This window comes from Ips typographus, linkage group LG10 (genome assembly GCF_016097725.1).
Source record: "Ips typographus isolate SLU linkage group LG10, UJ_Ityp_2.0, whole genome shotgun sequence".
In the NCBI taxonomy this organism is placed as follows: Eukaryota; Metazoa; Arthropoda; class Insecta; order Coleoptera; family Curculionidae; genus Ips; species Ips typographus.
The window spans coordinates 5,462,238-5,481,895 of NC_138431.1; the positions used below are offsets into that span (position 1 = coordinate 5,462,238).

The 19,658-nt window shown below is 39.6% G+C and overlaps 9 protein-coding genes across 9 annotated transcripts; 3 read left to right on the top strand and 6 right to left on the bottom strand.

The window, feature by feature from the left end:
- Positions 1-458: 458 nt before the first annotated feature.
- On the bottom strand, positions 459-6,486 carry LOC145734711 (WD repeat-containing protein 43). The gene is given in 10 exon segments (XM_081988251.1): positions 459-745; positions 4,098-4,339; positions 4,392-4,619; positions 4,676-4,860; positions 4,919-5,081; positions 5,379-5,563; positions 5,619-5,826; positions 5,884-6,107; positions 6,109-6,129; positions 6,182-6,486. Coding segments are annotated over 10 exon segments (1,830 nt in total). The 5' UTR covers positions 6,368-6,486; the 3' UTR covers positions 459-557.
- A 42-nt stretch (positions 6,487-6,528) lies between these two features.
- LOC145734762 (phosducin-like protein 1) lies at positions 6,529-7,775 on the top strand. The gene is made up of 3 exons (XM_081988368.1): positions 6,529-6,816; positions 6,869-7,111; positions 7,164-7,775. Exons 1-3 carry the CDS (start codon positions 6,657-6,659, stop codon positions 7,580-7,582), a joined length of 822 nt encoding a protein of 273 aa, XP_081844494.1. The 5' UTR covers positions 6,529-6,656; the 3' UTR covers positions 7,583-7,775.
- Positions 7,776-8,033: 258 nt separating this feature from the next.
- Dhrs4 (Dehydrogenase/reductase 4) lies at positions 8,034-9,228 on the top strand. The gene is made up of 6 exons (XM_081988382.1): positions 8,034-8,224; positions 8,269-8,446; positions 8,499-8,573; positions 8,628-8,774; positions 8,829-8,963; positions 9,014-9,228. Exons 1-6 carry the CDS (start codon positions 8,169-8,171, stop codon positions 9,182-9,184), a joined length of 762 nt encoding a protein of 253 aa, XP_081844508.1. The 5' UTR covers positions 8,034-8,168; the 3' UTR covers positions 9,185-9,228.
- Positions 9,229-9,379: 151 nt separating this feature from the next.
- LOC145734806 (protamine-like) lies at positions 9,380-10,148 on the bottom strand. The gene is made up of 3 exons (XM_081988447.1): positions 9,894-10,148; positions 9,658-9,840; positions 9,380-9,603 (listed from the first exon to the last, which is right to left on the bottom strand). The coding sequence occupies exons 1-3, from the start codon at positions 10,019-10,021 to the stop codon at positions 9,462-9,464; spliced, it is 453 nt and encodes a 150-aa protein (XP_081844573.1). The 5' UTR covers positions 10,022-10,148; the 3' UTR covers positions 9,380-9,461.
- Positions 10,149-10,271: 123 nt separating this feature from the next.
- On the bottom strand, positions 10,272-11,195 carry LOC145734757 (zinc finger protein 711-like). The gene has a single exon (XM_081988361.1). The coding sequence runs from the start codon at positions 11,193-11,195 to the stop codon at positions 10,344-10,346; it is 852 nt and encodes a 283-aa protein (XP_081844487.1). The 3' UTR covers positions 10,272-10,343.
- A 355-nt stretch (positions 11,196-11,550) lies between these two features.
- On the bottom strand, positions 11,551-14,464 carry LOC145734771 (uncharacterized). Its single transcript, XM_081988383.1, has 2 exons — positions 14,446-14,464; positions 11,551-12,517 (listed from the first exon to the last, which is right to left on the bottom strand). Exon 2 carries the CDS (start codon positions 12,358-12,360, stop codon positions 11,602-11,604), a length of 759 nt encoding a protein of 252 aa, XP_081844509.1. The 5' UTR covers positions 12,361-12,517; positions 14,446-14,464; the 3' UTR covers positions 11,551-11,601.
- Positions 12,597-13,804, top strand: LOC145734745 (uncharacterized). Its single transcript, XM_081988342.1, has 2 exons — positions 12,597-13,205; positions 13,258-13,804. The coding sequence occupies exons 1-2, from the start codon at positions 12,652-12,654 to the stop codon at positions 13,766-13,768; spliced, it is 1,065 nt and encodes a 354-aa protein (XP_081844468.1). The 5' UTR covers positions 12,597-12,651; the 3' UTR covers positions 13,769-13,804.
- LOC145734758 (zinc finger and BTB domain-containing protein 41-like) lies at positions 13,231-14,916 on the bottom strand. Its single transcript, XM_081988363.1, has 2 exons — positions 14,674-14,916; positions 13,231-14,620 (listed from the first exon to the last, which is right to left on the bottom strand). Exons 1-2 carry the CDS (start codon positions 14,682-14,684, stop codon positions 13,786-13,788), a joined length of 846 nt encoding a protein of 281 aa, XP_081844489.1. The 5' UTR covers positions 14,685-14,916; the 3' UTR covers positions 13,231-13,785.
- Positions 14,917-16,038: 1,122 nt separating this feature from the next.
- LOC145734767 (zinc finger X-chromosomal protein-like) lies at positions 16,039-19,622 on the bottom strand. The gene is made up of 2 exons (XM_081988376.1): positions 19,516-19,622; positions 16,039-18,530 (listed from the first exon to the last, which is right to left on the bottom strand). Exons 1-2 carry the CDS (start codon positions 19,545-19,547, stop codon positions 17,777-17,779), a joined length of 786 nt encoding a protein of 261 aa, XP_081844502.1. The 5' UTR covers positions 19,548-19,622; the 3' UTR covers positions 16,039-17,776.
- Positions 19,623-19,658: the final 36 nt, after the last annotated feature.

Sequence of the window (19,658 nt, forward strand, 5' to 3'; positions counted from 1 at the left end):
TATCTTGCTTTTGGGACACTTTGGGCCAGCGAGATTTAAATAGTACAGGGTGTCCCATTTTCGACACTTTTGTAGGGTTAAAATCTCATTTATTTTTAAACTAACGAGGTTGCGGTTTTCGCGACAGTTTGTTATCCATTTCGTTGGTAAGATACAGGGGGAAATAAAACAAACTACGTCACTGGATTCTACGGAAAAATATCTACGAGAATCCGTTTTCACCTCTTCAAAAAGTTTAAAGATATCTGAGATGCAACACAAAAGTGATATTTTTCAATTTTTCCCTGTATCTTAACAACATTATGACAATTCTGCTGACGCCATGTTAAATTTCACAAAAAAGTAATAAAAAGCGACCCTAACCCTAGAAAAGTGTCGAAAATGGGACACCCCGTACTTTACCTTGAATCACACATAGGAAGATGTTTTGATTTAAAAGTCAAATAGAAATGCTCGAAACCGTAAAAATCAAAATATAGTTTTTAAAAATAATTAAAAACACACGATTACCGTATTACAGGTGACATTCATCTGGCATTTATCGGCGAAAAGTAAAATTATTCCGAATCCTGTTCCTGCTCAATCATTACCACCGAGTCTTCGGAATCGGAACTTTCCCCTGCCCCATTTTCCTCCCCGTCTTCCTGGTCCATTCCCTCTGCTTCGCTATCCCAATTTTCGGGTTCACTGTCCGATGAACCGATTTCCAGCGCCATTTCCTGCTCAGATTCTGAGTCGCTGGACTCTAAAAAACAATGAGAAAGATGGTAAATGATGGTAAGTCCATATGTGCAGCATTTGCGTCAGTTACAGCACTAATCTGGTAGTTTGGGATTGGTCAAGAAAAAGCAGCAAGCTGTAGTTTACGCATATGCGGACTTACCGTGTCAGATAAGAAAATGACAGTTCACAAATGACAAAAAAATGTTAACTGCCAGTTAACAACAGATTTCACCAAAACCTTAATCCTAGTTTGTACGTTAACTGGAGTTGAAAAAACTACAGGAAGCTGGCAACACTGTAAAGGCACAATGACACCGAGTCAAAAATAGTCACGTGACTATAAAAATGGTAATCAAAGCAGCAAAAATTTGCTAACTAGAATTTTGACAGTGGTAAAAGGTTTAATGGTAAAATACACGTCACGTGACTATGGGAATGCCAGTTTTGACCTGGCAACACTGTAATGGTGACAGTAGCAAGCGACACTAGTCAAAAACAGTCACGTGATCATAAAAATGTCGTTTCAACTGTGAAAATTCGGTAAATAGAATGTAGACAGTGGTAAAAGGTTTAATGGTAAAATACACGTCACGTGACTATGGGAATGCCATTTTTAACCTGGCAACCCTGTAATGGTGACAGTAGCGAGTGACACTAGTCAGAAACAGTCACGTGACCGTAAAAAGGTAGTCTAAATTACAAAAATGTTCCAAAACCAATTTAAACAGTTATGAAGACAAAAATTCGTAAAATACAAGTCACTTAATCAAAAAATGAGGATTTTTGAGCGAACAATAACAACACTGTACAGGCAAAGTGACACTACAGTTCAAAACAGTCACGTGACCATACGAATGTAGCTTCAACAGTGAAAATTTGCTAAATCTAATTTAGACAGTAAAGTAAAAGGTTTAATGGCAAAATACACGGCACGTGACTATGGGAATGCCATGTTTGACCTGGCAACCCTGTAATGGTGATAGTAGCAAGTGACACTAGTCAAAAACAGTCACGTGATCATAAAAATGTCGTTTCAACTGTGAAAATTCGGTAAATAGAATGTAGACAGTGGTAAAAGGTTTAATGGTAAAATACACGTCACGTGACTATGGGAATGCCATTTTTGACCTGGCAACACTGTAATGGTGACAGTAGCAAGTGACACTAATCAAAAACAGTCACGTGATCATAAAAATGTGGTTTCAACTGTGAAAATTCGGTAAATAGAATGTAGACAGTGGTAAAAGGTTTAATGGTAAAATACACGTCACGTGACTATGGGAATGCCATTTTTGACCTGGCAACACTGTAATGGTGACAGTAGCAAGTGACACTAATCAAAAACAGTCACGTGATCATAAAAATGTGGTTTCAACTGTGAAAATTCGGTAAATAGAATGTAGACAGTGGTAAAAGGTTTAATGGTAAAATACACGTCACGTGACTATGGGAATGCCATTTTTGACCTGGCAACCCTGTAATGGTGATAGTAGCAAGTCACTAGTCAAAAACAGTCACGTGACCGTAAAAAGGTAGTCTAAATTACAAAAATGTTCCAAAACCAATTTAAACAGTTATGAAGGCAAAAATTCGTAAAATACAAGTCACTTAATCAAAAAATGAGAATTTTTGAGCGAGCAATAACAACACTGTACAGGCAAAGTGACACTACAGTTCAAAACAGTCACGTGACCATACGAATGTAGCTTCAACAGTGAAAATTTGCTAAATCTAATTTAGACAGTAAAGTAACAGGTTTAATGGCAAAATACACGTCACGTGACTATGGGAATGCCATTTTTGATCTGGCAACGCTGTAATGGTGACAGTAGCAAGCGACACTAGTCAAAAACAGTCACGTGATCATAAAAATGTCGTTTCAACTGTGAAAATTCGGTAAATAGAATGTAGACAGTGGTAAAAGGTTTAATGGTAAAATACACGTCACGTGACTATGGGAATGCCATTTTTGACCTGGCAACACTGTAATGGTGACAGTAGCAAGTGACACTAGTCAAAAACAGTCACGTGATCATAAAAATGTGGTTTCAAATGTGAAAATTCGGTAAATAGAATGTAGACAGTGGTAAAAGGTTTAATGGTAAAATACAGGTCACGTGACTATGGGAATGCCATTTTTGACTTGGCAACACTGTAATGGTGACAGTAGCAAGTGACACTAGTCAAAAACAGTCACGTGACCGTAAAAAGGTAGTCTAAATTACAAAAATGTTCCAAAACCAATTTAAACAGTTATGAAGGCAAAAATTCGTAAAATACAAGTCACTTAATCAAAAAATGAGAATTTTTGAGCGAGCAATAACAACACTGTACAGGCAAAGTGACACTACAATTCAAAACAGTCACGTGACCATAAAAATGTAGCTTCAACAGTGAAAATTTGCTAAATCTAATTTAGACATTAAAGTAAAAGGTTTAATGGCAAAATACACGTCACGTGACTATGGAAATGCCATTTTTGACCTGGCAACACTGTAATGGTGACAGTAGCAAGTGACACTAGTCAAAAACAGTCACGTGATCATAAAAATGTCGTTTCAAATGTGAAAATTCGGTAAATAGAATGTAGACAGTGGTAAAAGGTTTAATGGTAAAATACAGGTCACGTGACTATGGGAATGCCATTTTTGACCTGGCAACACTGTAATGGTGACAGTAGCAAGTGACACTAGTCAAAAACAGTCACGTGATCATAAAAATGTGGTTTCAAATGTGAAAATTCGGTAAATAGAATGTAGACAGTGGTAAAAGGTTTAATGGTAAAATACAGGTCACGTGACTATGGGAATGCCATTTTTAACCTGGCAACACTGTAATGGTGACAGTAGCAAGTGACACTAGTCAAAAACAGTCACGTGATCATAAAAATGTGGTTTCAAATGTGAAAATTCGGTAAATAGAATGTAGACAGTGGTAAAAGGTTTAATGGTAAAATACAGGTCACGTGACTATGGGAATGCCATTTTTAACCTGGCAACCCTGTAATGGTGACAGTAGCGAGTGACACTAGTCAGAAACAGTCACGTGACCGTAAAAAGGTAGTCTAAATTACAAAAATGTTCCAAAACCAATTTAAACAGTTATGAAGACAAAAATTCGTAAAATACAAGTCACTTAATCAAAAAATGAGGATTTTTGAGCTAGCAATAAGAACACTGTACAGGTCACATGACCATACAAATGTAGCTTCAACAGTAAAAATTTGCTAAATCCAATTTAGACGGTGAAACAGTAAAATATACGTCACATGACTAAAAATGCAATTTTTTTGAACTGGCAACATTGTAAAATGCTGGCGCTAGTCAAAAACAGTCACGTGACCATAAAAATGTAAATAATTCAAATAAACTAACCTTTATCGTTGAACACCAACAAAGCTTCATCTTCTTCGCCATTCTCGGGGTTGGCGCCGTTAATTTGGGGCACCAACAGTTCCAATTTGCCCCGCAATCGGTTAAATCCCGCCTGAGACCCGATCCGGCTCTGGATACTCCCCAAAACTCCTGCCAGCATCTCCGCCAAGTTCGGATTGGATATCAGAACGCCCGCATGCACTTGCGCCAGGTTTTTCAACCATAAAGCCCCGAAACGGCTCCTGAATCGAAATTTTCAACTTCCGCGTGGTTTTTACAAAACTGTTAACTTACAATATGGTTTTGCCATGAATTAGGCTGGATAGTTCGGCAATCAGAGAATCGAAAACGGTGACCGGTAGTCGTTTTACCGTATTTCTGATCACCGTCTCGTCTTTACGGCACAGGGCCGTCCTCAACAGATTTTTGTCTTTGCTATGCAGTCCTTGCAGTAGTAGTTGTGCCACATTATCCACTTTCGGTACTTTGCCTTCTGTTTTGCTTAGTGTCAAGTTTTCTAACCTAAAAAATTATCCAAATTACCGACATTTTTGACAGTTGACAGCACCTCAACCAACCGTTGTTCCATTGGAATTTCTTCCTGCTGGTCTGATTTCCTTTTGACAGGTATAGCCTCGTTCTCATAGTGCACCTGATCCCCTACCAGAGGACTCTTCAATTTAGTCACCTTCTGGTCTTTTGACTGTTTCAATGAATGGGGATCTTGCCTTACTAGCACTTCAGTTCTTTTCGATGTCAAACTCTAAACAAACAAAACCCTTATTTATATTAAGTGCAAAGAAACATTTAAAGGTACATACCACGTTCTCAAAAGTTAGCACCACTTCAGAACCATGCCCCACACAAACTGTTTCAGAGTCTATAAAACGTGCGCCAAAAATTGTAATCGGTTTGACCTGGTTTTGTCCAGTGTCTGACACCACTTGCACAGTGGTTTTAGGCTTTAGAGGTTTGTCACATTTCCTGAAAAATCCCCATGAATTTACAGTTATTTAACCAAAAAGTGTATTAATGAAAATGTTTACAATACTAAAAAGTTTGAAACTAATTGACAGTTAGTGCTCAACTGAAATCACAGGCACCCTTGACAATGACAGTGACAGTTAGTTCTGTCAACTTAAACAGTGATAATTAATGTGAGTCTATTTCTCTCTGTTTAATACAAATTAAAAAAAAGGATAGAACTATACTATGAGCAAAGAGTATTAAAGTGAAACAATTGAAAAAATCATACATTAATGAACCCCCATCAGTACATACCCATTGAGTTTGTGCTGAAAAACATGAACAGCTCCATTCTTGTTAGTGGCTGCTATACTGGTCACACCCTCATTCGAAACATGTACAGACAGATGTTGGACCAAGTCCTGCATTAAGTAGTTGCACACAGCATTTTTTACTGTGTTTTCACTAGTTAAGTTCCAGCAACTTAACAACCGATCACTCTAAATTAAACCCTTCTGTTGAGTGAAATTTAATTAAGCTTGATTAAAAGCCTACCTTTGATGCAGACAAGACATAGGAATCCGCCTCCGGGAGATTAACATAAATTAATGAAACCACCTCAGAACTGTGACCAGTGAAAGTTCTAACCACACTTTTTATTTGGAGGTCCCAAAGTTTAATGTTCTTTGAGGCTGTGAGTAATTGTGTGCTTTGTGGAAGGGCCAGTATGGAGCTGATTGGTTCATTACCACCTTTCCATTGACTGTTACAACAAATACTAGTTAAGTTACTAATAATGATGGAGTGGACACTTCACTACCTTTTAAACTTTTTCAACTTGAGGTCCCATTCTAAAATGTTGTTGTCTGACCCTGAGTAAACCAGTGAATCTCCTTCAGACACAGACAAACAGTTCACTGGTGAGTGAGTGCTACTGTCTATAGTGCAGTCAATGCTCCCTTTGGTGATGGAATACACCAACAGAACCCCTGAAGTTGTCCCTATAATTACACTTGGTCCTGACACGCTATTTTTGCGTTTTTTTCCGTTTCGGGCTTGGAGAGTCCTGAATAAAGTTTGTGAACCGCTTTGCTAGATAACAAAATGTCTGTACCTACCTTACTGACAGTATGGGGTGCGTTGTAAAAGTGCAAACAACAAAAAGGCGCCACCAAATGGTAGTCAGGGGTAAACTCCTGTTCCAGGGCATTAGACAGGGTGTTCCATAGTTTCAGTTTGCCGTCACTTGACAGATAAGCGTAGTATTTACCGTCCGAGTTGAAAACACCCATTTCAGACGACATTTTAATGAAATGGGGTACACATGCTTTGAATACAACGACACTGTTAACTAACCTCACTAAACTTTGTTAGTTTAGGTTAGGAAGTTAAAGTAAGGTTGAGTTTTTGACAAATGACAGACCACTAATTGTCTGTCCTTTATCATCATGTGTATTAGAAAAGGACAGATAATTAAATGTCAGAACAAATTTATTTTTCTTTTTTAGTGTTTTTACTTTTAGTCCCAACGTAAACAAAGCGTCCGGTAGCCGTGCCGAATTAATTGAATTAACCACAGTAATTACGCTAAAAATGGCAACGCTCGAGGACAAAATTCTAGGAGAAAAGCTGCATAACTACTGCAGCAGTAGCGAGGATAGTGACGACGAAAAAGGGCCCTCTGAACCAAATAAGTCCCCACCTGAAACTCCCAGTAAATGGGAGGGCTCCTCCACTAATACAGGCCCCAAAGGTACCGTTCCCCCGCCATTACACACCCACTTTGGTTAATTACAGAGTTTTAGGAGTCATTGAGGATTGGAGAAAATTTAAGCAGTTGGAGAATGACAGGAAGGGGGAGACTCAAAGGGAGTGTGTAGAATTGGCTAAGAAACTCACAATGACGGTGCGAACAGCTTTGGATGAAGAAAAAGAAGCTCTGGATGATCCAGAACTGGCTGAACTACTCAATGACGATTTTTTACTGCACTACCAGAAACAGAGAATTGAGCAAATGATGGCCCAAACTAACTTAACTAAAAAATTTGGTGAGTAACCACACCCACACCAGAAGCAAGCTTATTGAAAAACCTGTTGTAGGGGAACTGTTGCTTTTAAGGAGTAGTCAGGAATTTTTGGAGGTTATAGACAAGGAAGACAAAACTGTAATGGTGATTATACACATTTTTGAACAAGGCCTGGAGGCCTGCAGGACAATGAATGAGTGCTTGAGACAGTTAAGCAAAGTTTATGACACAGTCAAATTTTGTGCTATAATAGCCTCACAGGCTGGGGTCAGTAAAGAGTTTAAAGCTGGAGGAGTACCAGCTCTGTTAGTTTATAAAGCTGGCAACATTGTGGGAAATTTTGTTAAACTGACCGATGACCTGGGGGAACATTTCCAGAGTGAGGATGTTCAAGGATTTTTGGTGGAGCACGGTTTGCTGGAGGATAAAAGTTTGACGCCTTGTTTAGTTAAAAGCTCTTCAGCAGCTGCTGGATCAGATGATAGTGATTAAAGGCTTAAGTTTTACGTCAGTATTTTTTATTTATTGGTAATTTAGACTTAAAAAGATTAGAAGTAATAATACTGTGCTATAAAGACTGGTTTGAATGGGGCTAAACATTTTTTGCCATTACACTTAAATGCTATATTTTTTAACAACTTATTTAAGATAATAAAATTATTTCATATGCAGACTTGGTTCATAATATGTTGTTTTCTTTCCAAAGCCTTATTCAATGTTTATACTGTTGGTAGAATATAAAAATAAGTGAAAAATTAAAAGAAATCATGAATGAATTCAAAAAGTGACGTTCACCCGATGTCAGCAGCTTAGAAGCTAAGTAAGCAGTCATAACAAACTAAATAGGACCGCTTACTTAACCTCTAAGCCGCTGACTGTTAAATATCAATTTAAATTTGACAGTGACAAAAGTTGAATACAACATAACCTCAACTAACACTCACTGACAGTTTTACTAAAAATGTAAACAACTTTTTTAACCACTTAAAACAAAGTGTTTAAACCGACCTTTAGCCCCAATTAGTGCATGACCCGATAAAACCAATTTTCAGGTCGCAAAACAGCCCAAAAACCTCAAATGTCTTTAAAGCGTTTAGCCGGGCGGATAGCCATAGTGACAGCTTCCACCGATGGGTGAGTTTGCTAGATTGAAAATCTTGCAGGTTTAAAGGGTGTAGTATTGGGTTTGCGGTAGCGCAAAGGTTGGCCCAAGAGGGGGCCAAGGTGATAGTGAGCAGCCGCAAAGCGCAGAACGTGCAAACAGCCTTGGACAAGTTGTCTTCCCAAGGTTTAGCAGTATCTGGACTGGTTTGTCATGTAGGAAAGCTGGAGGACAGACAGAAGCTTTTTGATGAGGTTTTCTTTGATTATTATGCTTGTTATGAGGGGGTAAAAGTGTAATTTACAGGCTAAGAAGCTTGGAGGCTTGGATATTTTAGTGTCTAATGCTGCAGTTAACCCTGAAGTGGGTGGGGTCTTGGATGTAAGTAAGACACACACCCAACCAAAAAAATTGTGATAACTAGTCATATTTTAGTGTTCTGAAAGTTCTTGGGATAAAATATTTGATGTAAACGTTAAATCCTCCTTTATGTTGGCCAAGGAAGCTTTGCCACTTTTGAGACAAAGCAAATCAGGCAGGATTATCTTCATTTCATCTATAGCAGGCTTTCAGCCTTTTAATGTAACATAAACATTCACTCACCTGTGTAACACCTTTTTAAAACCTTTTGTATAGTTGTTAGGGGCTTACTCAGTAAGCAAAACCTCCTTACTTGGTTTGGTCAAAGCAGCCTCTCTACAGTTAGCCCCTGAAAATATTACGGTAAACTGTATATGTCCTGGAATTGTGGAAACTAAATTTGCGCAAGCAGTAAGTGACCCTCAGTAGTTTAGCATAGATTTTCATGATTGTGGTTTTAGCTTACTCAGGAAGGTCCAGCAAGGGATGAAGCCCTATCCAATATACCGTTAGGAAGGTTGGCCCAGCCTGAGGATATCAGTGGTTCTGTGGCGTTTTTGGCTTCGGATGACGGTGCTTATGTTACTGGAGAAAATTTGGTTGTAGCTGGTGGCATGGCGTCAAGATTATAGATTAAATAAGCATAAACACTAATTAAAAAGAAAAATAAGATAAATTGTGTAATTTTTTCACTGAAAATTTTGAACAGTTTAATGGAAAGGTAAATGTTAAGATGTCAGTCAAGACATTTACATTGTTAAGCCCCCATTTTACTTTGAATTTTGCTATATCTACTTAAAATCCACACAACAGTCACAAAAATAAAATAGCCAAAAAGATGTTTAATAAATCAGTCATACAATGTGTGGACTCACAAATAAAATAATACGATTAGACAGGGGGGGGTTATCACGTGGGGCAAGACCGTTTTTTAGATTTCCTGCGTTTAGAGCGTCGTTTCCGGCTACGGCCCCGCTTTCTTTTGCCTTTCTTTCGCATGCTGCAGGCCTGTTTATAAAACTTGGCCCGTTGCTGGTCTGACATTTTGCACCTAAACTCCAACTGTGTTAACCTCGTCAAACAACGTTTCAAAAAAAAAACTCACCAGCATTTGGCTCCCTCTATGGCAATCTTCGTTTGGGGCCATCCGCAGTATTTACTACGAAAAACTCGCAAATAATTTAAAAATGGGTTTTTCGTCTTAGGTCCAGGTCTACATTTCCTTTTACGCTTTCTGGATCGTCTTGAAGATCGACGTTTAGAACCGCAGCGCTGGCGTCGTGAAGACCTTTCAAACGATAATATTAAATGGGATTGAAATTTCAATGGGTTCTCAATTACCGTCGACTTCGTCTAGACCGTGATCTTCTGCGACTTTTCTTTCCCTTCCTGGAACGCTTTTTCCCCCCTTTACAATAAACGCTGGGGGGGATATAGCGGCATGATGATCTGGACCGTAAACGCGCCATATTTTCTCATCTGCTAATTGCCCCAATCACATTGTATTTGATTTAAAAAAAAAATGGCTTTCACCGGAAAATTTAAATACGTGAAATTTTGACTCCCAAAAAAAGCTACGATTTATTTCATAAAAAAATAAATAAATAATGTATCACTAGGGATACTACCAACTCTTTTGTTTTTTTCTCAAGGATGATTGGTTTTTATGCCCAAAGGGTCACGTTCCGAATCCAGGGAACCAAAATACTTATAGCACAATTAATAAAAACTAATTTTTAATATCATTATTAGCTCAGTTATAACAAAAGTAATAAAATCTCTGTAAAAACGTTAAAGGTCATCTTCAGGGTGGTTTTTTAAAAAATGTCCTCTTAAAGTGCTTCTTTGAGTGTATTTCTTCCCACATATTCTGCATTCGTATTTTTTCTCTTTAGTATGGACCACACTGTGTATTTTCAAGTGTTTTTTATTAACAAACGTCTTCTCACAATGCGGACATTGAAACGGTTTCTCTCCGGTGTGAGTTCTGAAATGATCGCGCAAACTAGTGCTGCTCGTCACCATTTTGTCGCACAATTCGCACTTGAACACTTTCTTGCCCGTTTTATGTTCCCGCAAGTGTTTCTTAAAGGACAACAAGTGTATGTACACTTTCGAACACTCGAAACACTCAAACTTGCGATCGGTATCGTGGACCAACTGGTGGGTTCTGCACATGTCTTTGGTACGGAACGTTTTCGTGCAGCCCGCATGCGGACAGGAGAACGGTTTAACGTCCACTTCGAAGTGATTGACTTTTTGATGTTGCACCAAGTAACCGAGCAGAGGGAAACCTTTACCGCACTGGTCGCAGTAGAAGCGGTCCACTCGGTTGTGCACCACGTCCAAGTGCAAATCGTACGATTGCTTGTTGGCCAGACATTTGCCGCACTTGGGGCATTGAAATTTAGCGTAATCACGTATCGGTGGTACCCTGTCATGGGACCGTTTGATGTGCATTCGTTTTCTGCTATCCAAATAGAATCCACGATCGCAGTACTCACAATAGTACCGGTACTCTTTAGTGTGTATGGTGGCCACGTGTTCTTTTAGGCCCGTGCTGCATTTGAAGGATTTGTCGCATAATTCGCATGAGTACATTTTTGTTCTACCATTATTTGTTTGAACCCTAAAATTGTACATTGTAATATGTTTATGAAAAACAACTGTTTCAGTTTGCCTTTTAAAAATAAAATGACAGCTTATTACCACCAAAATCTATGCAGCTCACCAGAATGTATTGAAATTAAACAATAATTTGTCTTTTGTTTGAAAAATAAATGAAATTTAAGGATTTAAGGACAAAATACAACTGAAACACGCCCTACAATATTATGGAAGTGTTTTTGAGTGTTATTATGTAAATCATAAGGAACCACATGAGTAAAACAGACAGTGGTACATTTACAACAAGTTAAAATTCTTCCCAAAGATCTGTAATACACATATTGTGGTACTGTGAGTGTAGTTGCCATCAATAACACTTAATAAAAAACAATTTCAAATAGAAAAATGTTATTATTATTACAAAATATTACTAAAACAACATTTAGTTAGGTTGTTCTTTAGGATGGTTTTTCTTGAGATGTAAACCCAACGTTCCCCGTTGACTGAACCGTTTGTCGCACAATTTACACCCAAAAGGTTTTTCTTTAGTATGCACCACCCGATGGGTTCTCAAGTGAGAAATGGAAATAAAAGCCTTGTCACAGCTGGGACATTTAAATGGTCGTTCCCCAGTGTGGGTTCTTACATGGACTTTTTGGCTTTCCGAGCTCGAGAGCTCTTTCCCACAAATAGTGCATGGATAAACCTTTTTTTTCATTCCCGAGTGTACCACCCTCAAGTGTTTATTGTAGAAGCTTCTATAGGTAAAGCTTTTATCGCAATGTTCGCATTGGTACTTATGGTCGCCATGTTTTGATTTAATGTGGAACCTCAAATTAGCCAACGATTTGTAAGATTTTCCGCACTCCTCGCATGGAACTGGTTCGGTACCAACGTGTGCGTGTTTGATGTGACTGTTAACCCCCGATTGATATTTGAATAGTTTGCCGCAATATTCGCAACTGATTCCCTCTGAGCTACTCTCTCCGTGTACCGTTTTTTTGTGCGTGTACAAAGTGGAGCTACTCGTAAACGTTTTGCTAGAACACTCTGGATGCTTGCATACAAACACTTTGATAATACCACGGTGTACTCTGTTCACGTGATACGTCAAACACCAACGTTTAGTGTAGCGTTTGTCGCATTCAGGACACTGGAATTTAGCCTCGGAGGTGCGCTGGTGTTGCTTTTTCTGATGCATGGTGAGCAAGCGACGATTCTGAAAGTACAAGCCACAATCCAAACAAATTTGATCGGTCGAAGGTAAACAATTTGGTTCGTGAATTTGTAAGTCCAATTCTGTAAGGAAGCGTGCTCCGCAAAATGGACATTTTGGACACTGAGAAAGCAGTATAACCCTAAAATAAATAAACAGTTAGTGTCAACAACAAAACTAAATTTCTTATTTATATAACGTGGCCACCAGTGACTGATAACTGACGTGACCTTTTGTCTATCAAATTCCAGGAAGACTCGTATAATTCTAACAAAAATGGAAGACACCAAAGACAAGCAGCGAATAGAACCACGAAAACGCAACAAGCACAAGGTTTGGACGTGCAGGAAGTGTTTGCAAGAGTTCGAAAACCGAAAAAATCTGATCGAGCACAGCAAAACCCATTTGGAACCGCCAAAACCGAATTTTCAGTACAACGCCACTCTAAAAATCTACTCTTGCAGTTCCTGTTCCTTGCAGTATCAAACTGAGCAGGAAGTTGGGGAGCACTTTGAAAAAGCCCACGAAGAGTCCTACACTTGCGAAGTTTGCCAGGAAACATCAAAGAAAGCCTACGCCTTTGCCATTCACATGACCAGTCACTCGACCAATCAAACGCTAGAGTGTCCCTTGTGCAGTTATGCAACTAAGAGAAAACCCTGCCTGCAAAATCACATAAATCGAGTCCACTACAGAAAGTTCTACTATACCTGCACCACGTGCAGGAAAGGCTTCAATGATCCAGTCATCTTCAAAGAGCACAATAACGAACACGAGGGGGTAAAACCCTTCAAGTGCGTGGTTTGTCTTAAAGATTTTAGCTACTCCAGGTTGGTTTTATATAACAACAATCACTTTCACAGTACAGTGTTTTTATTTTAGGTACATGTTAACCCACCAAATTAGGCACCACACAGTCCACATCCAAGGAGTGACCCATAAAACGCAATGTCCGGTGTGTTTGAAGGTTTTCTCTAAAGAAACCACGTTAACCAAACATTTAAGCAACAAACATGCGAAAAACAATAATTGCGACCACAAGCGGCATCTATGCGACGTGTGCGGTAAAAGTTTTGCGTCTAAAGACAAAATGAAACTGCACTATCGCATCCACACCGGCGAGAAACCGTTCCAATGCCGCTTCTGTCCGAAATCCTTCACCAAACGTGATTATCTGGTGATGCACGAGCGTATTCACACCGGAGAAAAACCCTACGAGTGCACGCATTGCGGTCGACGTTTCAACCAAGCGTGCTCCCTCAAGATACACGTGAGAAGCCACACGGGCGAACGCCCTTACGTGTGTCCCAGCTGCCAGAAAGGCTGTATCACCCGTGCATCTTTGAATGTTCACATGAAGTATTGTTGCGTTAATGTTATTCCCACCAATTAAGTTTTGTTTAATAAAGTTTAGGAGTGTATACACTTATAGTGTGATACTAAATACTTTTTCCGGGCAAAACTATCACCGCAATGTTCGCATACAAACGGTTTCTCGCCCGAATGAATCCGAAAATGATTCACTAAAGAACCACGAGTACCAAACCGATCCTGACACACCTCACACTGATACGGTTTATCACCGGTGTGAGTTCTGGTATGGACCACCAGGTGGTTGTTGGTCAAAAACACGTGACCGCAATACTCGCACATGTGCCGTCTGTCGTCTTGGTGCACCATGAGGTGCAGCATCAACGTGGGTTTCTGTTTGAACGATTTACCGCAAATTTCGCACGTGTACTGTTTGGTGTCGGTGTGACAGTGCTCGTGGTGACGTTTCAAATTACCAACCGATTCGTTACAGAGCGGACACGGTTTCATGGATCTTCTAGTTTTGGTCGGGTGGTGCTCTAGTTTGTGCAGTTTCAACTGCCTGGATGACGGGAACAGCTTTTGGCACACCTGGCACGGTTTCGGGGGCTCGTGTGTGGTCTCCCGGTGGAATTTAAAATCCGACCACAAGACAAAACCCAACTGACAGGTTTCGCAGAAATAGTTGAACTCTTTGAGGTGTTCCTGCTTTGTGTGCATCTCCAAAGCGTTTTCAAATTTGAACACTTTTTTACATACCGTACATTTTAAGTCGCTGGGAGGTGGATTTTGATTGCTGGGTGGTTTAGTTTGTTTGGTGTGCACTTTAATGTGAGCCGTTAAAGTTTCTTTCAGTGTAAACTTTTCCATGCAGACATAACAAGTGAAGGATTTTGCTTGTTTCTCCTCGACGTTAATATAGATTAGTTCTAAGCTAAAAATTATTTTAAATTAATTAGAATTTATACACAAAAACTGCTTACTTACTGTGGCGCCATCTCAAGAAAACACCACTTCCTGAACGTACGTAAGGTGATCCTGGTAATCACTGTCTTTGATGAGTGGGCACAATAAAACAACCCGTTTCACAAAGAACACTGGTTTAATAACAAGAGTCCTTAAAAATACTGGGAAAATCCACAACAACTCTCCTCTTTTCTTAACCTCACTTTTGCGCGCGATACACACGACGTCAACTAATCGACGCGCCGCCTACCGTATAAAAAATGAACTGATAGCTGCCACAAACAACGATCTATTCTTTTTAAACAATAATTTGCCTAATTTGGGACACTTACCTCGTTGTGGGATGGTTTGTGTAACGTCACCAATTTTGACAGGTGAGTTAGCTTGAAAACAACAAACAAACATTCACTACTAAGTAGTAAGTGTATTACAAGAAAAAATAATTATACAATACGTTCGGTCACACTGGATACATTAGACTGACAGAACAGAGAACATTAAATATTAATCCTCATTTTCGTCTTTGATGTGTTTGGCCATATGTCGTTTCAAGTGTTTTTCCAACTTAAATTGAGCGCCGCACACATCACACACGCACCCTCTCTCCTCCACCTCGTCAACTTCCTCCAAAAAATGCACATCAGCCAAGTGATTCTTCAAATATTTGACCCGTTTCTGACACACCGGACACTCTTCCAACTTGGTAGGATGGTGCAAAGCTTCGTGTTTGCCCAGTTCCGCTTGCGACACAAACATTTTGCTGCAATACGAGCACACCAGAAACTCGTCAGTGTGACTGGTGCGCATGTGATGACGGTATTTGCTCAGATCATAGAACGGTTCCTGGCACATGTCGCACGTTTTGACAATTTCCCGGGTGTGCTGCTTGAAATGTTTCTTAAAAGCACGCTCGCTTTCGAAATCCTCGTGACACCACTCGCAGGTGACGCGATTTGATTGGGCGTGCACCTCTGCACGATGTTTCTTCAGCTGCAGCACGTCGCTGCACGTGGTGCCGCACGTTTCGCACAACACCCACTCGCGCTTTTCCTTCTTGTGGGTGCGTCTCACGTGGCTCAGAAGGGATTCTTTCTCCTTGTAGTTGGCGTTACAATGTTTGCACTGGTGCCGTTTATCGCCGAAATGCACGAACGCAAAGTGTTTGTTCAGGTCCAGATTTCGGTTGAAACATTTGCCGCAAATGTGACACCAATGCATCAGTCTAGGAATGATTCTCTTGTTTTCGGCTAACTGAACGGTAGGAGGAGCAGGTTCTTCCACTTCAAGGTAAATCGTTTCGGTGACTCTACAAAAAAATTGAAAAATGTCAGTTTCATTCAAGGTAGGTGTGTTAAAAACATATGTAATTGAGACATAAAACAAACATTTTGCAACATAACTTTTAATTCTTAAATTACATTTATACAATCAAGCCCAATTATAAATAACTCCCAAATTAAAAAAAAGACGGTAGATCAGACGGATCAAGATATTGCAAATCGGGTTGGGGGAAATAAGACCCTTCCAATGGTTTTGCATTAGTTTCCATAACAACAGAGGGTGCCACCGATGGATCTCCTTCAACAGATGACCATTCTAGAAACTGTCTAGTTGGTTCAGAACGTTGGCTGCTGGTAGGTTCAGGGTAGGAAGAAACCGTAACTGATGATGGTAAAGTTGAAGTATTTAAAGGTAGTTGACTTGAATTGGTCAAAGAAAAACCCTCTTTTGGTTTTGGATCAGACATTTGCTTCTTTTTCACTTCTAGCTCAGGGTCGGAAGATAACGGTGGACATGATTGACTTGATGATGGTAAAGCTGTCACTTTAGTCAAACAAAAACCTTCTTTTGGTTTTGGATCATACATTTGCTTCCTTTTGATTTCCATTTCAAACGCTTTGGCTTTCCCATAAACCATTCTATTAAACCTCTTTTTTTGGTGAGACTGCATGTGGCCCCACATTGCTTTTACACTAAAAAAATTTGAACAAATTCCGCACCGTCTATTTTCAAGCAAGACCGACGGGTGCACCATTTCGTGCTCTTTGCGACCCTTTTTGTCCTGAAATATTTGAGAACACACCTCGCAAGTCAAATAGTCATCATTAAACTTCGGTCTTTTGTTGTCCGCGACAGGTTTGATGCAACAATGCGCTTGGACGTGGAACAGAAACTTTTGAACGTCATCAACGATTACGGTGGGACACAAAATGCACTCGTAAGGGATAAAGATTGACTGAGAATGCACTGCAAGACAGTGAACCTGATAGGTTCGAGTGCTGTAAAACACTAAAGGGCAACGAGCACATTTCAGTTCAATATTGCCGTTCAGTACGTGGCTTCTATAGTGACACATCATTCGAGTAAAGCTGTTTTGCGACCAAGGGCATAGAGGACAGCGCAGTTTGACTCCACTATGAATTCGTTGGTGGTTCTCTAGTTCCGCCAGTGTTTTAAAGACTTTACCGCATATCTCACAAAAATAATTGCTTGGGAACTTTTGTTCAGCACAAGTATGTTCGCGGGGTTTACAGAAATTTTCAAAATGCATTCTTTGATGTATCATAGTTTCCCCTACCGCTAGTTTGCACTGGGCGCAATTGAACTTGTGCGACTTGTCAGTGTTTTGAAAAATGTGACGATGCAACTCGCCGAAATCATCAAAAAGTTGCCCGCACTTTTGACAATACAACTTCACCACCACTTTAAAGTTTGCATATACGTAAGGTGGTTTTGTAATGTTACTAGATTCGTGTTGTTCCAGTTTAGAGTCTTCCACAACCAATCCTGGCTCTGTTTTTATAGTTAACGTTTCTTTTTTCTTTGCTGTCGCACCACTACCATCCTTCTTGATCAATTCTTTAGACGTTGATGTGATATCATCCTTATTTGCCTTAGATGTGATTGGAAACACAATTCTCACTCCATTTTCAGTCAGATTGAACTCATGCCTCACCAATATAACGCGCAGTTGTCTAGCTTTTGCGTTAGCAAACCTAAAAATGACACCATGTAAATTAAAATTGAATGACGTTTGTACAAATTAGGCAAAATTACTATTCAACTGCCCCAAAACATTAAAATCTATAATAGTAATTGAACATAAACATAGCACAATACAAATTTAGGTCAACTCATCCTCTTGCAAGCGATCCTGGTGAACATTTATCAAGTGGTTCTTAAGGGGGCTGCGTTGCGTGAAACGCCTCCCACAAAACTGACAGACGTGTTTCTTCTCTTTGGTGTGCACCACCAGGTGGCTCTTCAAGATCACCTTCGTTCTGAAGGCTTTGCCGCAATGTTCGCAAATAAAGGGGCGTTCCCCGCTGTGCAGTCTCATGTGGTCCTTCAAACTGCACAGGGTTGTCACCGTTTTGTCGCATATATGGCATTTGTGGGATACCGGGTCCTGCCGGTGTTTACGCAGGTGTCGATTGTACAAGTAGGGATGGTTGAAAATTTGACCGCACTGATCACAAATAAAAGTCAATGATTGGTGGTTGATTTCGTGGTATCTCAAGGAAGATTCGGATTTGAACACTTTGGAGCAGTTAGGGTGAGGGCATTTGATCAGAAGCGGATCGGAAACGACGTGAGTAACTTTATTGTGCTGGTTCAGTTCCCCTAAACTCACAAAACTCTTTCCTGGACACTTGGAGCATGAATATTTAAACTGTTTAAGATGGACGCGTTTCTGGTGGAAACTCAGCATGCGTTGGTTCAAATATTTCTTATGGCACTGGTCACAAGGGTAGAGTGTTCTAAGTGTTTTATCCACGTGCACCAACTGGTGAGCCTTTAAATCATCTTTGCGAAAAAACTGTTTTTTGCAAACACCACAAAGAAAAGATAGCTCTGGATATTCATTTACCTGTAACCTAAAAAAACAAAAAATGTACAGTAATTTATATAAAACATATAAGACAGAAAGAAAACCATAAAGTTAATTACATAACATTTTATTTTCTAGTTTTATAACAACAAAACGTGACTCATTTAAAACAAGGGTGTTTTCTTACTAAATGATAGTTCAAAGCCCCCTGATTCTTCAGGCGTTTATTACATTTAGAACAGGAAAAAGGAAATTCATGTACTTTCAAATGGTGCAACAAACTATGCTTAAATTTGTACATTTTTTCGCACGTTCTGCACTTGAACACACTACTCTCATTAGTCAATTTAACAGCTTCTGCCACTGATCCTAAAGGCTTGTTGGTAACATCACACACATGTTCAGCCTTTAAGGCTTTACTCTTAAAATTTAGCCTGCAGTATCGACATTTGAAAGCACTGGACAACTCCTGTGGTTGAATACCAGCCAATTGGCAGCCAGGATTTTTTCGTCTCAGGCAAATTGTCAAGTGTGATAAAAGATCTTGGGTGTTATGACCACAATTCATGCAGTGATAACACCCATCTTTACCAGGGTGGTCTACCATATGCTGGTACAGGTATTTGGGGGAACAAAATTGAGCAGAGCATTGTACACAGTTGAAGGTTTTTTGCTTGATGTTGGAAGTGCCAAGTTGAGTTATTTTGACTCCATTCAAAATTATGGTAGTTTGTTCACCTTTTTTTAATAGGTGGATATCCACTCCACTTTCAGTGGGTAGTAGATTTAACCTGGAATATGACTCCTGTTGGTACTAGAAACTATACCACCTAACACTAGTTTTAAAAGGCCACTAAAACCCAAATAGTTGAATTCACGATATAATTTCATACTCAGGGTGTCGGTAAATAGGGTCAAATCAACTAAACCAGTAAAACAACCATCCCTAGCCCATAGTAAATGGTCACAAACCAGTACACTGGCAATACAACCACAATATTAAGGATACAGTGTGTAAAAAGGATACAAACGACTTTAACCCACAAAAGAGCCTTTGGGGCATAATTAAGATCACCCAACTCAACTAGTTTTAGCACTTTACTACTCACAAATTGTTTATTTTAACCATTTTAACAAAATTGCAATATCTACAACCAAACAAGTTAGGTTATAG